General features: G+C 40.6%; 1 protein-coding gene across 3 annotated transcripts; it reads right to left on the reverse strand.

The window, feature by feature from the left end:
* Nucleotides 1-1,246: 1,246 nt before the first annotated feature.
* tjp3 (tight junction protein 3) lies at nucleotides 1,247-18,368 on the reverse strand. 3 transcript variants are annotated; one of them, XM_053322669.1, is made up of 30 exons: nucleotides 17,807-18,368; nucleotides 14,497-14,553; nucleotides 13,839-13,963; nucleotides 13,597-13,699; nucleotides 13,195-13,489; nucleotides 12,979-13,082; nucleotides 11,747-11,936; nucleotides 11,575-11,644; nucleotides 11,074-11,171; nucleotides 10,328-10,424; nucleotides 9,473-9,655; nucleotides 9,178-9,281; nucleotides 8,706-8,790; nucleotides 7,935-8,035; nucleotides 7,572-7,656; nucleotides 6,563-6,648; nucleotides 6,374-6,446; nucleotides 6,142-6,215; nucleotides 5,713-5,776; nucleotides 5,456-5,612; nucleotides 5,231-5,339; nucleotides 4,902-5,121; nucleotides 4,546-4,751; nucleotides 4,351-4,446; nucleotides 4,121-4,197; nucleotides 3,807-4,017; nucleotides 3,573-3,673; nucleotides 2,576-3,124; nucleotides 1,898-1,956; nucleotides 1,247-1,789 (listed from the first exon to the last, which is right to left on the reverse strand). In XM_053322669.1, exons 1-30 carry the CDS (start codon nucleotides 17,888-17,890, stop codon nucleotides 1,666-1,668), a joined length of 3,987 nt encoding a protein of 1,328 aa, XP_053178644.1. In that variant the 5' UTR covers nucleotides 17,891-18,368; the 3' UTR covers nucleotides 1,247-1,665. The 3 variants fall into 3 exon arrangements, with proteins under 3 accessions (XP_053178644.1, XP_053178646.1, XP_053178645.1); XM_053322671.1 differs by lacking the exon at nucleotides 17,807-18,368 and adding an exon at nucleotides 16,435-16,445 and having other exon boundaries at nucleotides 14,497-14,564; XM_053322670.1 differs by lacking the exon at nucleotides 17,807-18,368 and adding an exon at nucleotides 16,437-16,718 and having other exon boundaries at nucleotides 1,248-1,789.
* Nucleotides 18,369-18,539: the final 171 nt, after the last annotated feature.

Genomic DNA, 18,539 nt, shown 5'->3' on the forward strand with positions numbered 1-18,539 from the left:
TCTAAAACTCTTCCTGGAACTGAAACTTCCTCATTTAAATTAAACTTGAAATGAGAAGTTTTTGTACTGACGCAAGAACCAAACAGACACACACAGCTTGCCTCGTTCAAATTCACAGCAATCAATTCATCTTAACACACGTGTGTTTCCACCATGTGACCTCCAGCTTTTCATTGTAAGCTTCCGCCTCCCTGTGCACCTGTGCTACACAACAAAATACAATCCTAAAGTGCTCATGCAACCCAAAACTGAAAACTGACTTCATTAATCAAGAAATTAAGAGTCTGATCAATGAAAAATCATATTAGTTATCAGATGATCATTAGGACCTCAAACCTTCAGCAAACGCAGAATTGCACATGCCTCACGTGTTTATTTTATGTAGTTTATAGAAGTTGAGAAACGCCCTCAAGATTTCAATCTTTCGCTGCTAAAAACATCTAATATATCTATTGTTAAAATGTAAATACAAATACTTTTTATTTATTTATAAGGTTTGAATTCCCCTCTTTGACACTAGTAAGTGATTGCAATTAGTTTTCAATGTCAAATAACTGTCAAGTTAAAAAAAAAAACTGAATTGCAAAATTTCATTAAGAGAAATTCACAGGATATTAAGAACAGATAAAGAAATCGGGGAGAAGTGCAGATGAGAAAAGGCCTGACAGGAGAGAAAATGTGTTGCATTCAAACCACAACAATTTAGATTGTTTAACTAAAAACTATTTCAATATTTAAAACAAATCAATGTATATATATATCCTTTTTACTTTTTTTTTTACTATAACGAGAGTATTTAATAGTTAATTTACTCAGTTGCTTTTAAAATGTACATTTTTCCTTTTCCTTTCCCAAAGATTTGTGATTAAAACAAATCAATCTTAAAGTATTAATTTAATTTTATAATATTAATAATATAATATGAAATGAAAGCAAGAAACCCTTCTTGCTTTGTTAATTTGACAACACACAAATGCATTGAAGAATATGTACCATATAGCTTAATATCAATGGATATATTAAAAGTATGACAACAAGATTTGACACAAGGTGTCTGCCCAAGACTCAGGTAAACCTGCAGAAGCCTCCCTACACTTTTGTTTATATTGTGCTTTAGTGGTGCATAACAAGCCTTTACATGAAGGAGTTATTATCAGCTATCAGAAACTAAGCAGATATGATACAATTTTGTTTTTTCACATTGTGTATGATTGATCAAACCATTTCTTAAATCAGAAAAAACAGTTTAATGTAGAAAAACTTGACAAAAAAAAAAATCAAAATATTCAATTCCATAAAAACAGACAAAGTGAGAGCAGTAATATTTACTATGATTTCTAATATATTACATACAGGGGTGATGGCAGATTTGTTTTACATGAGTTTATTTAAATTTTAAAAAATCTAAAATGAAATTAGGCACTTGTATCTTAACATTCATCTGAGAAGCTTCCTTTGTAAATTAAAAACTTGTGGTAATCTATTAAAGGTTGTAATCTCATATGTTGTAGTTGCCAGTATCCCACCGCTTTCACAGTTGGTCGACCAACCTCTTCAGACTTTCTGTGAACATTTTTTTGTACATTGTTTGCAGAGGAGTGACATTTTTTCCATGTCTCATCAGATCAGTAAACACTAGCATTAATCCTCGACACAAGGGGCAATCTAGAGTTCTGTCGCTGGACCCCATTCAATGTCCTCCATTTCATCTTCATCCTCGTCGGAGCTGTTGCTGCCTCCTCGGATCTTCGTGCGTCTGTACTGGACCGCTTGGTGATGATGTTCTAGCCTATAAAGAGCAGGAGAGAGAGAGAGAGAGAGAGTGGGAGTCAAAATCAGCACACAGCCACAGTCTGGCTTGATCCTGAAAACTCTCAGACAGAAAAAGAAGATTTACACGATGAACTGAAGGTTCTTCTTTTCCTCAGCTTGTGCCTGTGGCTCTGCCAACTGAACCTGGAAGAGAGGGCAAGAATGGTTTTAAACTATGATATATGTATCTGCAGTGTATAATATGAATAAAGAAAAAAGGGTTTAACCTTATTAAACAAATGAATTTCTTTGGTGATCTTAGGACTTTACTGGTGTTTCTGTTGTTTTAAGTCCATTTTCTAGAAGGTATTTATACTTCAAAATACTGACTTTTAAAAAGAAAAAAAAGCAGTTGTTGTTATATGAATGAATGCCATTTTAAATATAATCCAGCAAGCAATTAGCTTCAGTAAAAAAGTCAACTCATATAAACTTGCCTAAGCAGTGAAGATGTACTCATTTTAGTGTTTCTATTAAGTGACTTTGAATGCAGCAGTAATACGACAAAAGTAAGAGCAGGCTGCCAAACAGCAACACTCACTAATTATTCTGTGCGATAATCAAACTCAGAAGACAGCCAATAAGTGGACATGGATGTTTTAAAGAAAGATCATATACAATTAAAGGCTTTTTAAATTAGTTTGTGTTTTCCACCAGCATTGATAATGGTTACAATAAGGTAAACTATACTTTATTGAAGATAAATAGCCTGTGTGCAAAAATACAGTTATTGTCCTTTAAACAGGAGTCACATTTGATTTACCTGCTGTAATTTATCTTCAATAGTAGACAGGCTGGCAAGCTGTGGACTCTGACGCTTCACCTCGGCATATGAAGGCTCGTTTACAGAGTTTCGAAGGGTGGGGTCGGGGGCTATAAAATCTGGGGGTCCATCTGATGGAGTTGTGGGTGGAACCTCATCAAGGGCGCTGAAATCTGAGTCCATAAAACTACGATGAGTGGGGTCATCCTCCTCAGTGCTGTGAGGCGGGCTGGGATTGTCCCTTTGGAGCAACCTGGGTTCAGGTACATGCATCAGAGGTGGGATTTCTCTGAGCGAGTACGAGTCAGGCTCAGGGTCTATGGCGGGCTCAGAAGATCGGGCTAAAGCAGCTCCAACTACCCTGGAGCCTCGTGGGGCCCTGGCAGCATGCTGACCGGGGTAAGCCTCCTCCAGCTCCTCGTTGTCTGTGTAGGCCTCTCCGTCGGTGTAGGGTTCTCCATCAGTGTCATCCAGGTCACTAGCAGCACTGAGGTAGTCAGACTGATTTTGATCCAGTGCATCCAGGTCCTGTTCTCCACCGCTCTCCAACTGGACAGAGACAGAACTCACTTTAGCACTGAACAGTAGGAGATGATTAACAGTCAAACACAGATGACATCTGTCTGAAATAATGTTAATTATAGATTTAGTCTGAACAGAAGAAAAGATTCATCACAATTTAGCATATTTAAGAATGTATTTTTTTTCTGCTGTCAGAAACGGTCAGTTTATTGTAAGTTTCTTTTGAAGTGTGTGATCTTATGATCCTGTTCATGCTGAAAACATTATTCTCATTACAATTGTGAATTGCTTTAAACTACTCGTAATAAAATAATCATTAAAATGCAAGATTGTGAATTTAAAGAAGAAAACTCTCTTAATTCTAAACTGCTAATCTTTTTGAACATGCAAGATTTCCACACAATCACTGAGAAAAGTAATTTAAAGTTGAAAAAGTGAGGTGTATGTGCGTGTCACAAAGAACTGCGTGTCTTACCGTGACTTCAGACACCCAGACAGGCTTTGACTGCTGGTGGCTGATCTTATCTTTCAGAATATCATACCAAACATTGGAGCTGGGTTGCAGGTCGATAATCGCTGCAGGGAAAGTCAACAGAAGAACATTGAAAGATGTGAAACTACCAGCAAGGAGAATATACATAGTCAATTGGTACTAGTACATCTGTCACCCGCCTACAAGTATAACTTTGGACAGGTTGTTCATGTGTACCTGAGAAAAGGTGGCTGCAGTCTTTCTTCAGCTTAACGGCCTGTGAGTAAAGGCGCCTGGAGCTCTTGCTGGAGTTGGGGCTGTACCTCTGCCTCATGGCCTTGACATCTTTGCGGCTGTGAGGGTCCAAGAACAGCACCATTGGGTGGTACTGGATGTAGTTCAGCCTCTCCACTGCAGTGGGAGTGATGTCCAGCAGAGGGTGCTTGTCCTGGCCGGAGAGAGGAGAGAGAGAAAAACACAAAGGAAATAAGATTCAGGTTGTTGCTAAAAGTCACTAAATATATAATAGTTTCCACTTCTGGTTTGCTCACCTTCTCCGCTATTTTCCTCACAGTGTCCAGTTTAATAACTGTCGAGCCACTGTCTCCTCCATTGCGAGCAACCATGTCTGTCAGAATGCAGCAGGTAGAAAAACAATGTTTAAAATGAACAGCAGATCAACAAAATGTTGGGAAGAAGGTGGTATGAAATAAATTACTACAAATTTTCTTTTCTTGAACATCAAGTATTAACAAAAGTGTAAAAAAAAGGAGGAACCAACCTGCCACTTCATATTCATTGGGCATTTCTCTGGCCAGCTTCTCCATGGCGATATCATTAAGGGGACCCATAATGACGATGGGCCGTTTGAAATTAGCTGGTGACACAAAGTTCAAGTTAAAACTCATTCAACTAGTTATCAACATTTAACACAACATCACATAAACTGTGAATAATGATGAAAAACCATGCCTACCTTCTCTGAGCAGGACTCTCTCATACGCTGGGAATTTGCCCTGGATGGTGAGCTGGAGGAGGTCGTCGCGAGACCGGCGGACGTTCTTTTCATTCTTTTTGTTCCCTCTGAGCCCCCGTAGTTTCCAGAACTCAGCTCTGGGTCCCGACACCTGCCTCTCTCCAGTCCCCCGCTGTGCCTGCTCTATAACGGCCAGAGTCTCTGCCCTGCAGGACACAATAACGTAAAATCAACAGAGCTGAACGCAGGAAAACTAATATGGTCATAGAAGTGATGATTATATATTCAAACTGAATTATGGATCTTTAAGTACAAAGTTAAAGTACAAATCTAAATCTTTCCCATCTCTCTCTCACCTGGCCTGGTTGGGGATTGTCCCTTTATCCAGCTCATGCAGGTCGTTCCCCATGCGGCGGGCCAGCCAGTTGCCCAGCTTCCCACGGTGCATCGTGTCCACCACTCTGAACACCTCTCCTCTGGTGAAGCTCAGACCAATGGGAGTGTCTGCTTCATGGTCAAAGTGGGTGCGGATGTAGAAGTTGTCGGCCAGGTTGGACTTGATGATCTTCTTATAAACTGAAGACAAATAGGGTTGATTACATTAATATTAAAAAGTAATGAAGCTCACTGACGGCTTCATTATTGGACTGAAGATATAGAACGAGCAGTTTTGGGCTAGACTTACTGTCCATCTTGTTCTGAGTGCAGATTTCAACCAGCTCTCCTGCCTTGATGTTCAGGAGGAAGTTGGCTGCTTCTTCTCGTGTAAAATGGCTAAAATCAACTTTATTTACCTTAAAAAACACAAGACAAGGTTGGTAAGTTACGTGAAAAAAAAAATCATATTTAACTCTTTATTACTTTCAAGCTAAGTGATAATAATGAACTGATTTGATGTTTGCAACCTCACCTGCATGATCTGATCTCCCTCCTTCATTCCCTGGTCATAGGCCGGGCTGTTTGGCTGAACCCCACCTACGAAGATACCGACGTCGTTGCCCCCCACGAGCCTCAGACCCACGCTGCCCTCCTTCACAAATGCCACTGTGTGCAAATCTGAGCTATACCTGAGAACGTCAGAGAGTAAAGCAAAGGAATTAAAATTTAGCCACATATTGATTTCTGTTGCCATGAAAAGGTGAACATTTGTAAATGAATGTTACTCACCCTGGATTAGGTGATGGGTAAGAATCTGGAGGTAAAGAGTAGATGGGCTCTTCTGTAAGCTTGGCTGGAAGAGAGACAGAAATGGTGAGACTTCCCATTGCTACTGATGATTGTTTTCACTATCTTTGTTTATACATATGAATCATTTACTTATCTACCGTCTATAAAATCATGACCATAAAGCCACAACACAATTAACCAGAGCTGAAAGTGATGTCTTAAAATTGCTTGTTTAGTTTAGCTGGCGGCTAAAATATCAAAAGCATTCAATTTCTATTGAAGCCTGAAGCACAGCAGCATTTTGGCACATTACTACAACAATAAAATTAATAATGAAAACTGGAATCAATTATTCAAATAACTGAACAATTATCAAACTCAAACAGTGTCAATCAAGCTCATCATATCTGTTCTAGTCTTGAGCCTTACAGTAGGATGGTGGGTTGCTTGTCGCTGAAATGCCAGACCTGAGGGTGCCAGATCCATTAGCAGCACGGGGAACACTGCAAGACAGAGAAAAATAATCTGTGATTTTGTGTAATAACACATTTACATGACCAACAGTGCAAGGAGGAACTTCCCAAGGAGGGACTTAATAGCAAGGAGACAGTACTCATGAAGGCTTATGGACTGATTCATTGTATGATATGTTTGGTCGTACCCACGGCTGGTGTCGCCCCGCTCAGAGCTTCCTGACCTCCTGAGGTGTGAAAGCTGGTCTGACTCCAAGGAATCTGAATGAGGTAAACAGACACTGTGATGAAGACTAACTTCAACTTTTCTGCTCTACATTAACAGATTAAAACACAGAGGACAGGAGGATGAGTGTGAAACCGATGAGTGAACTTACCATCAGGGCGAGGTCTGACGGGTGATGGGACTCGACGAGGGGACTCCTGCTTCACAGCAACTAAAGTGGGCTTTATCTCAGGGAATCTGGGAGAAGCACAGAGAATTTAATTTAAAATAAATGCAACAAATCATTTAATCATTGCTTCTTCATCATTTTGTGATACATAAAAAGAAACAGAAACAAACTGGTACATTCACGTGTCTTGTTAAAAAAATGTGTTCAGCAGCTGAACTGACACATTGTGGTGATGAAATCCTCACAGGAAGTGCATCAGTGTGTAACATGATATGAGGCACAAGACAACACAGGTGGCTGAACCTGTCTGGCATCCTGCCTTCACAAGTTATGCAATAAGCTAAGGTGACTTAACATTTCACACTTTTCATTGCTGTACGGTATTTCTGGACCAAATACTACAGCAAATCCTGTTAAAAAATGTTTATGGGCAGACTACTTGTTTATTACATTTCTATACAGTTTCAGCCTTTAGTATTGTCACAGTATACTTGTACTTGTTTTTCCTTGTGTTTCAGAGTTTTAATGTCTTGATGTTACTAATCTAATGGATCTAAAGGATGAAAAGTAAATATGGCAGCTGTTTTTAGATCAATTATCTAGGATCACCAGTATCAGTCATTGTGAAACCTGAAAACTCAAACAGTCTGACGGACCTGAACTCACTCAACAATGTTACTTACTCTGTCTGTGAGTACCAACAAATGTTTATCTATCTGCATATTATGTGATTTGCCCATATTTTAATTGTACATCTGCTCGGGTTACTATAAATACACTGCTGGTTTACTGTCAACATTGTTGTTTGAGTTGGAGTTTAGACTCACGGAAGAACTTGGTAAAGTCTAGGGTTAGGTTACTGATTAGTCCAAAAGAAAAGTAAGTGTCGTGAGTAATGAAACTTGAGAGTAAGTAGAGATGTGTTTATGACACCTGACATGTAGAGAGTCAACATTGGACTTCTAACATAAGATATTTCAGTGTCTCTCACCGGTTATTGATGGAGTTTCCACTGTCTGTAGATTCTCTGCGAGGGACAGATGCATAACTGGCCTCGGATTCAGAGTCTGAGTGAGCTGTGAAAATCAATAAATCAAGGCTGTTATTCACAATAAATCATTTCATACAGTATGTGATGTATTCAGCCATAGATTAATTTACAATAAACACTATCTGAAATATACTTTTTGTTCAACGTGTACAAATATTTCATTTTGCCCCAAAATTCTTTATATACAAACCCCCATCCCAAAACCACATGTGGACACTCCCTCCACAACTATATACAATGTTCACTGCCCCAATACAAACACAAACATTGACTCAAACATTATGCACACACACACACACTGACCTTTCAGTGGTGAATTGCGGGCAGTGATGCTGGCAGCGATGCTGGCAGCGCTCCTTTGTGGCGGCACTAGCTTGGGTTGTGGGGAAACATCTGGCAGCACTCTGGAAGAGAAGAGAGGGAGGTGGGAGTGAGGGAGGAGGAAGACAACGGTCTTGCATCAGTTATGTTTGGAGAGGGGGATCCGTGGCTAATATGATGATTATTGATGAGAGGATGAGACTGAAATGTTAAATATTCACCTTTGTGTCTGTGAGGGAAGCTCTCTCTTTGATGGTTAAATGCTTTGTGACATATTAAAAATTAACCAGGGCTTATTTGATCATGTTTATAATTAGTTCTAAGAACTGATCAATAAATTGGGGTTACTATTCAACAAATGTTTGATGGGAATATTGCTGCTTGAATGAAAAGTGTCCTCTGTTTAATCAACACTTAGCCACATACAGGAGAGGGACTCGTTCAGTCAAAGTCACTTTTATTTCATTGGTTAACAAAATGTCGGCACAAACACAAGATACACAGCCAAAAACATTAAAGAGGCTAAATAAAATGCCACAAAATGAGACTGAATGCACAAAATGAGCAAATCAATGAAAATCACAAGACAGAAATTGGTCATTTAAATCATAAAAAGTAAATAAAAACACATGATTAGCTAAAGCCAATAACTTAAGAGCCATGCACAGTCTGCTCAGAGTCCCGGTCCTTGAGATCTTTCAGGGAGGGGGTTGGGGGTTTGGAGGGTGGGGTTGGGCGGACCTTCATCTGTACCTGTATCTGCTGTGGGAGTCCTGGCTGTATGTGGTGCTCTGCCTCTGAGGAGGCCCCATGCTGCTGTCAGAATCGGACTCAGAGTCTGAGAAGAAAGAGAAAGTTGCTTAAATAAATATATTTGCCCCCTGCCACAATGGTGAAAACTACCATCCAATACCAATGAATTTTAAAATCCTACATATAGTGGCTTTACTGCCACTTTAAAAAGTAGATACATGCAGGATTTTTTTATTAATAAATATTAACCACATTAATTAAGATGGATCAGTCATTTCCACCATGTTTTTGTACACAGAGCACCTTTCTAGTTTTGCTTAGGCTGTATTTGCCTGCTGACATCCAACAGCAAACATGCAAAGATTAAGTAAACATTGTCAGCGAGGTGTCTGACAAAATCCGGGATGGATCACGAGGAAGATGGCTTGCTTTATATGTGTGTGTGTGTGCGTGTGTGTGTGTGTGTGCTGACCTGGGGGCAGGGCTTTAACAGGAGAGCTGACCCTTCTTGGTGGCTCCTGGCGAACAAGGATGGGGGCATCTCTCAGCAATGTGTGGGGCAGGTCAGGAAGAACTCTGACAATAAAGAAGAGATAGTTAAGACTACTGAAGACTCACTGTGTCTGAGTGGGTTATCATAAATGTCTTGTTTTATTTAGATGTGGAATAACCTCTGATATATATATTTTTTATTTTACTAATGATTATTGCTTAGATTTAACGCCTCATTTTGATAATCAGGATTTTTTTTTTAGTATTGTCCTTACTTGTATCTGCCATCTGGGCGGGGGCTCTCTTTGCGTGGCTTGGGAGAAACGCTGCGGTCAGAGTCCGAATCCGACACTGGCCTGCGGGGCCGTGAGGCGGAAGAAGAAGGTCGAGAAGTGGTCCAGTTGTGAGCTACAGGAGAGGATCGGGGGTTGGGGAGGGTGGACACTCCAGACAGAGTCCTGCAGAAACAGTAAAACCAAAATGTATTTATTTCTGACATAGACTTTAGAAAGAAAAGTACAAACTGTGACAGCAGTGCACAGAGAGGACATCTATTCAAAGCGGTTCACTCTTCCTCCCTCCCATCTATAATAATCGTGTCACCAGTCAGACTAAATTAAATTGTAACTGGTATAAATAAATCTAAATGGCTCCTCAGCTGAATAGTTGAATACAAAATTCAGAACAGAGCTGTCAGTAAAAAATATCTTCATGCTGCTGTATTTTAAATCATTAAAACATTAACCTGTAATACACTTTATACATGATTTGTCCCAATCAATCAAGTAGTGCACATAAATCAAATTGATATATGCAGTATAGTGAGAAATTACTGTTCTGGTTTAAGGAGTTTTAAACCAAATCACTGTAAAATACAAACACTACATTGTTTTTTTCCAGGTTTAAAGACAAAATAATAACTTTGGTTATATTTACAGAAAAATGTACAAGTATTGCAACTATTGATTCTTATTTTTGGGGATTTTTAGCACCTTACTTTATATTAAACCTGATCATTTTTATCTGCCAAACATTTCAAATGAATTCTTGACCAATTCTGAATTTCATGATCAGTTATTTGTCTACACATGTACAACATTTTGTCACCTTAATATAGAAACTGAACTGACTTGTATTTGCTGGGCTGATCCTTCAAGTCTGGACTGTATCGATCTCTTCTGGTAGGAGGAGGAGAGGCACTGCGGTCTGACTCGGACTCAGATGGAGCTGAAGAAACAATAATCAACAGTGAACATCAGTGTTGTGTTTTTATTAAGGACAGGAGAGGAGGACAGCGTGGCTGTGTGAGGCAAGAGATCAGGAGTTGCTGAGTAACGTTTAAAATAGTAATAATAATGACAGGAAGACAAGCCAGAAGTGTCAGAGCTGGCAGTCACAAAAACAATGAAATCCTTATTGCATTTCACCCTGCAGCTCTTAAACTCTATTGCCTGTTCCTGCAGTTATCAGCTAGAAAACTCTTGTTTTAAATCATTAAATTACTGTGTAACTGGAGCTGTTACTGAACCTGTCTGACCGCACCTCTGCAGCTCTGCTCTGCAGCGGTCAGGTTCAGCTCACAGACAAGAAGACAGACAGTCTCGGCGGAGCTCTGGTTACACCACAATGTTTTAAAATAAGATTTTACCAGCTGATAACCACAAAAACAGACAGCCTGCGAGTTAGAGAGCTTTGGGGCAAGATGTGATGCTGATTTCTGTTGTTTTTTGGCTGCCAGAAGCTTTTCCTCCTGCAGACACTCGCAGATGGAGATTTTTGCTCTAGCACCCCAGCGCAACTGTAGCTGTCTGTAAATACTTTGATAAATAACAACTCCTTTACATCTTAGGAGAAAGTAACGCTCTGCATGACTGACCTCTGCGAGCAGCGTAATTTCGTGCAGGAGGCCGACTCAAGGTGGAACGCACAGGTGATGAATCCCGAGACTTGGATGGAGGAGGTTCAGCTCTTGTTCTGGGTTTTAAAAGAAAGATGCAGGAATTCATCAGTGTTTTTATTCTTGAAACAGGAGGAGGCATACATTTTTTTAAATTAAATGAAGTTGTAAATCAGGAGCTAAAAGAACAAATCTGACTCAAACTACATGTAAAAAGATGCCATTATATTGTTTACCCTGTTTACTTGCTCTGCACACATACTGCAACATAATTTATGAGTTTATTGAAAAATGATGTGGGTTGGACACAGTAATAAAAATGTCCAACAAATAACTGCCTATTAAAATGAAATCCCAAAGCTGAAGAGACAACATCAGATGACCTGGTAGTGAGAAAATGAAACTAACATATCTGTGATGAGACAACTGCTATGCCTGCTATAGGTTTGTAAGTATAATTGATGGGGTAGTTGTGTGTACCTGCGTGTCCGTTTCTCTCTGGTGGGTGGACGAGACTGTCTGGGAGGGGGAATGTCAAGGTCTGAAATGTCTGATGAGACACAGAAAACAATTAATGAAGTCAGGAATTTTGTGAAAGGTGACTCTTGGCATGATTCCTTTTACTTCCCCTCTCTCTCTCCCCATCTCTTACCCTCCAGCTCAGAGCTGCTGTGTTGGCGGTGGTCGTCCTCACTGTTGGGGGCGCTGTCCTCCACCTCTGGGATGCTGACCAGGAACTTTCGGTTGTCCCTGAGCACCGTCATGGTCAGTTTGCCCCTGCTTTTCTCCACCAGGTGCTTTGTCTCCAGCAGGGAAAGATTCTCTGTCGTCATGCCATTGATCTGATCAAAGGAAACAAATACATTAATTTTCGTTAAAACAACTAAACAAAACACTCAGGGCCCCATTTTCGGTCAGCACACAGCGGATGGCGTGCGGCGCATGTGTCTTTGTTAGTTTCCCCCGGTGCAGTTGTCATTTTCTCGCCCTGCACCCACGTTTTCTAAATAGCAAATACACTTGCACCAGTCTGTGCGCCTATGGACGTGTTGGTCTCAAAATGAGGTGTGGCCAGGCTCATTGGTGGCGCGTTGCTATTTTGAGGCAGAGGAAATTGCGCTACTGACCAAAAAAAACAAAAAAAAACAGGTCTAAAGTCACTGGTGCATATCTCACTGTTATTTAAGGGGCGCATCATCAAGAGTCCAATATGCTCCCAAATAGGCAAGTGTGCAGCGCGCAGACACTGTGCCTGTAACGCACACATGGGCGCGCAGCAGCACACAAACATGCAAAACATCACTAATAAAAAGGAAAACAATGTGAATTTGTATTATGATGTACATCAACATATTAAAAAAAAGTCACAATGATGTGCCACTATGTATCAGAATCAGTCAATGGCAGTAATAATCAATGAAACTGTCAATGTAGTCATGTGACCAATCCTGGTAAATCCATCATCAAATTTACAATCCGCCAAGGTGACAGCGCGCCTGGATATTAAGGGGAATGGGAGATGACACTCTGATTGGTTTACCGCGTGTTACGTCCAAAACATGCCTATGATTAATGAGGGGACTTAAGTCCATCCCTTTTAGACCATGCGCCTGGCACAGTGACCATTTTCCCGCTGTTAAAATAGTAAAAGTGGACTTGGATACCAAACAGCACTTGTGCCACGCCCTTCGCTCCATGCGCTATAGATTGTTAAAATGGGGCCCTCAGTCTTCGTTGTCAACTGATGATTACGCTCATTCTTATAAAACTGATGAATTCTGAAATGATTCAGGCTTTTGCAATAGTTTTTACAGGTTGAATAAAATATCATAGAAAATTTACTGGACACTAGTTTCACATTAATCAGCCGACCCAAATCTTCACCTTGAGAATGAGGTCTCCCTCCTGCAGCGTGCCTTCCTTTGCAGCGAGACCTGTTTCTGTCATGTGCTTTATAAAGATCTGACTACCAAGCTTCAATCCGTATTCTGCAGAAACACAAAACAACAAAAATACAGTTTAAGAAATCAGCACTGGAAACATACATCACTTCTGTAATGAAAGTCAGTATTGACTCTTCTCTTGTGCTTTAAGTCTTACCATCTGTGACTTTCTTTTTAATAAGAGTAGCTCTGATGGGTTTATCTGCAACGTCCTGTTGTGGCAGCCGCTTGTACCCCGATGACATTAAGGGTAGTGTGTTTCCATGCCCGTTGCGGTCAGGTGTGTTGCTGCGCGTGCCGTAACGGTTGCGGTTGGAATCTCGGTTGTCGCTCCCGTCTGAGTAGCGACGTGCTCGCCTGGGAGGGTCCTGGTCCAGCAAGTTGGAGTGCGAGGCAGCCCGAGACGGCCTGGTGGACGCTGGGATCTGGATCTTACGAGGCCGTTTCACTGTCTGGAAAACATGGAAAGGACTGGAGATTAAGAGAACGCAGTTTTCACCTGCAGTAAAAGCATATCAAAGCCTTTAGGTGTTTTGGTCGACGTTTCCTTCATACTCACAACGTTGACTGTCTTGCCACAAGTCTTGAGGGTCTGAATGGTGTAGGTAGAGTAGACGTTGTCCATAGACACTGCGTTGACCATGACAATTTGGTCTTTGGTGCTGCAAGGCACAAGTACACACACATGATTCTGCACCTGTCAGCAGCTTCATGTATTTATGAATTTGTGTTTTTTATTGTAAAACAGTCACAATCTTGCACAACCACATGCAAGAAAACTGTCAACGCTAGTCCACTTACAATAATCGTCCCATGGCTGGTCCATTTGGCAGCACATCTGACACCACCACTGCTGTGTCCCCTGTGTCTGGATGAGGTTTGTCCTTTCCTCCTGATATGGCAAAGCCGAACCCCAGTTTGGGATCCTGAAATAATGAGGACAACATAAAAAGACAGCATGAGCCAGACACAGAGACAGTGACAGTCAGTGAGACATGAATAAAGAGAAGGAATGCAGGAACGTAGGCAGGTAGTGGGAGATAGATAGTGCGATAGAGGGAGGACAAGCACATTCCAGCGGCGCTCAGTGCGGAGCGGGAGGGTGAAGAGCCTGCTGGTGCGGTGGGGTGCAGCAGGGTGTGTCGCTGTGAATTCTTCCTTGAGTCTGTGCAGTGAAACTGAGAGGTCTGAAACACGGTCCACCTCAACCCCCGCAGGCCCTTCACAATACCCCCGAAAACAATACAGACATGCCTCTGTGCCATAAACTGTGGCTCGACTTCTACTTCTGTGTTTGAGAAGCCTTTAAAAACACAGAACACTGAATACCACTAATACACCAAAGAACAACAGTCTGCACTTCAAATTTGGTCTGAACTTAAACATAGTTGTCATATCACACATACACTTCTCAATTAAAGCAGGTCATAATTTGACTCTTAAACAATCAACCACTTACTTTGTTCAGTGTTATTGTATGTTGCTCCCATATTGTTAACTCCTCCATGCCTGGTTTCTGGAAACAAAACATACACAACAAATTATAACAATGATTCAATAATTTATCAAAGGAATATTTAACTTTGATGATAATAAATACTAATGAATTAATCTTATTATATAATCCGGTCCCTTACGAGGAGGACAGCTGAGCCTTAGTCGAGCAGTAAGAGTGTGCGTATGACTCAACCTGATCTCAGCATGCTGTCACCTGTCTCAATCCTGCCTGACCAGTATGGAGGAGGGGCTACTGGTATGTGTGTGTGTGTACAATGTTTGTCACCTTGATATTGACACCATTTAACACTCAGGGTTGTACACAGTTCATTTCTATGTTGGACACTGTAAACAGTCACAGTCGAAACACTTGGCCTTGGAGTGGCCAAGATAATATCTCTAGATGTTAAATTTTTGTGTGGGTCACTAATGTCTTGATTTCATCTGAGAGTTTTATCAGCGTCACACATATCAAGGTGTGTATTGTTTTAAAAATTAATTGAAAAACAGATGTCAGAATGGCATTTTAATATCCCTTCACGCCTCCTTTTGTATAATAATCCTAAAGACGGGTACTTTTTTTGTCAATGGCAGTGTTAGGCATGAATCATTCATTAACAAATCAAATATGTTAACATGCCTCTCGTGATTATCATTTTACACATACGAGCTCCTTTCAAAAGCATGCAAAACAAATTACTACTAAAACTAAATTTCACAGAATGAGCGGGAGCACTACGTGCTTCAGGAACAAGTTAAGCCAGATACTGTAGTCTAGAAAAAACAGACAAAGTTTGACTCAAACACAATCATGGAAAATGTAGGTCACACAACGAGTATCAGTGTTGGCAGTGCAACTTTTACAACCTTTGAGCACACGCCATACTAAAACCACCTCTTATACTGAAAACATAACTTTTCGAATTGAAGTCAAATCTGAGTTTGGTATCGTTTTAATATTTGAAGTGGAGAAATCTCACATATGGATCACCACAAAAATCTCAAACTCGCAGGTGGATGCAACAATGAGTACAGGTGTAACCCTGTAAACAGTAGGCCATTTGTTTGAGCAGGTTAATCATAAACCTGAAAGGGGGGGAAAAAAACTACACTCACTCACACACACACACACACACACACACATACACACACGGTTTCATTGTAGTTAGTTATAGCTTTGTGGTGTAAAGGCCAGCATGAGCAAAGGAAGTGGGAGAGTGGGCCAGAGAAAGATACAATAACCAAGCAGCATGTTGTTTGCAGCATCCTGGATCACAAGCTCCTCCAGACAAAAAGAGTCAGACAAAGTTAATAAAGACAGATTAGCAAGAGGTAACAACTGAATCTGAGGAAGAGCAAAGCGCAAACATGATAAAACGACTTCATAACTGTCCTACTGAGAAACTGATCAATATGATGTTGCAACACGTAGCTACCAAGCTGACCTTTATTCAAACTGGATAGTAAAGAAAGGTTTATCTGAGTCACAGCACACTGATGATTGACTGATGATAATGAAGCTAAATATTGGAAGTCAAAGTGATAGAGAATAGTGAGTTTTGACGTGTATTTGATATGTTCTTCTACTACTGAAGCTACACAAAGATAATATGCAAATAGTTATTGTGCTCTAAGCTGTAATTCTGTGAGATTTCCAAAACAAACATTTTAATAAATCAGTCTGTCAAATGCTAAGCATCTGCAAAGGATCCAAAGTCAGAGTTAACAATGATTTGCTGATACCAGTCTGGTTTACCACTCCTGCACCTGCTTTATGGTTTGCCAGCTATAACTGTTCACTTCATGTCCTTTGTTCATTTAACTGTTACATTATCTCAGGCAGGTTGCACACTACTATACTGTAAGACCATTAAAGCTTTGTATTCCTCGCTCTCCACTTACCACTTGGTCTTTGAACCTTACTTCCATTTCCCACTGGGATTTTCTAAGCTCAACTGAACACCTGCGGCCCTCAGCACTCAACAAACAGCAACCTCTTTATATTCCATATGGTACCAAGAGTAAAACAATCATAGATCCCACAGTTATCCAACTCCTGCTAGTTCCTCCTCGGATCAGCTCTGCAGGGATGGTGGCTGCTGTCCAGCTGAAACTTGATCATCCTGCTGAAATAATTTGTAATATGACCAGCTGTGGCGTTTCTTTCTCAGCGGGAAGAGAAAAAAAAAACAAAAAAAACATCGAGGAGAGACCTCACCTGGAGCGCTCCTCCCCCACCCGGCCTTTACCCACTCACATGATCACTCTCTGGTGCCCTCCAATAAACATGGATTTAAGGTGGAGCTGCACTGCCTTTACAAACCCCTCATACACACATGTCAGGAAGATTAGGTCTAAAATAATGTTATAATGACTAATGAAATTTAAAGCTATATATTAAAAAACTGATAATCAAATATCAGCAGTTGTTGACTGTTGAACAACAAAGCTCAAATGTAACTGCTTTTAAGTTAAAAAATATATTTATTCAACACATAAAATGATATATGCTACCTTTGCTTATTCCAACCTTTCACTGACATCTCACAGAATTTGGTTCAAACTCGTCATACCTCAGGACAAATTTTATCCATAGTTCCTGCAATGTCAACATGCTATAACCGTTTTCTGTCTTTTCCTCAAATAATGAATTGATCTATAAATTATTTAGCCTACAAAATGTCAAAGAGTGACAAACAAGAGTCAAGGGTTTTATTTTATGATTACTTACATAGTTACTCAGCTGATAAGCAGTCAAGAGCCTCACATGCTTAATAAAGTCAGACTGAAACTTGGACGGCCAGTATCACTAGATAGCTTATCACAGGTTATACTGGCTCATACATTGTTCTGACACATATAGAAATAGCAGTATATAATTCGTAAATAGACTGCACTTATGTATATTTGTACTTATTTTAGTTTAAAGTGCAGATTTTTTAAGTAGGAATGTGTAAAATGTGTACGACCCTAATATTAAAATCTAATTTCTTTGGATTTGAATAAAACATGACCAGCAAACATACATTTGAAATAATGGCTGCCAAGGGATTTGTGGGAGGTGACAACATTTAAAAGGTTGATGTTCACACTGCTGCTCTGATACTGTAGCTATGAAGAGTAACTGCAATCTGCTCTAGTTCAATACAAACAAATTAAATAAACCACAAACACTGTTGTGGTAACAGGATCCATAACAACACAGACAGCAGTGGCTCATATTAAGCAGATGGAGAGAATACGTGTTGTTAAAGTTGTTTGCATCCACTTACAGGCACCACCAGCAGTGGTGGCGGAGGCTCCGGGGGCACAGAGCCAAAGTGCTTCATTAGTTTGAGTCGCTGTGTCAGGTTCATGGTGATAACACTGTTGTGGTTCTTCTTGTGTTAAAAACGCCTGCTGACAAACTGAGTCACTTGATGTCCCACAGATACAATACTGAAAAAAACACTCTGGAGGTGAAATGGATCAGTGCAGGCCACTAAATGACCTTGGTGTTTGTATCCAAGGCAGTCACATATGGTCACATCTGCAAGTCCCCAAAAGACAAACAATCCACACGAAGAAGCTGCAGCAATAAGATGCTAAAAAGTCAATCAAACATATAATCTAAAAAAGTCAAAATGAGCAGCAACCAGTTGACATTCCTTGCTTCCAACAGATTCTGCAGAGTTTTGCTCTATTTCCTTAATTGTTCCAGTTTGGGTGGGTTCAGGAGGGTCAAATACGTCCACTAGCTCTCACCATCAGTGGTATGTGTGTGTCTTGGTTAAGTTGCAGTCGTTCCCACAAGGCAGCAGCAGGTCCCAGGCTGCTGGCTGAGTTTCAGTCTGCTGGCTGCTATGGTTACGTTGGGGGAATGAGCACTGGACTGTTAATAATTGACGGGGTGTTAGCTACACTATAGGTTTGCTTGCCCTGAGTAAAGTTTCCTGGGTTCCTCCACAGGCCCCGCTGTGTTTGAGGATCAGGAAATAGCACTACTTAGATGGTATCTCTCTTTCA

Source organism: Scomber japonicus, chromosome 7 (assembly GCF_027409825.1).
Source record: "Scomber japonicus isolate fScoJap1 chromosome 7, fScoJap1.pri, whole genome shotgun sequence".
Classification (NCBI taxonomy): Eukaryota; Metazoa; Chordata; class Actinopteri; order Scombriformes; family Scombridae; genus Scomber; species Scomber japonicus.

Bases quoted from the DNA above. Each gene is read 5' to 3' on its own strand.
- tjp3 (XM_053322669.1), bottom strand. From the start codon at position 17,890: ATGAACCTGACACAGCGACTCAAACTAATGAAGCACTTTGGCTCTGTG. The intron at 4,447-4,545 runs GTAGGCATGGTT...TTGTGTCACCAG, and splicing joins GAGAGTCCTGCTCAGAGAAG to CTAATTTCAAACGGCCCATC. The intron at 4,018-4,120 runs GTGAGCAAACCA...CTCTCCGGCCAG, and splicing joins TGAGGAAAATAGCGGAGAAG to GACAAGCACCCTCTGCTGGA.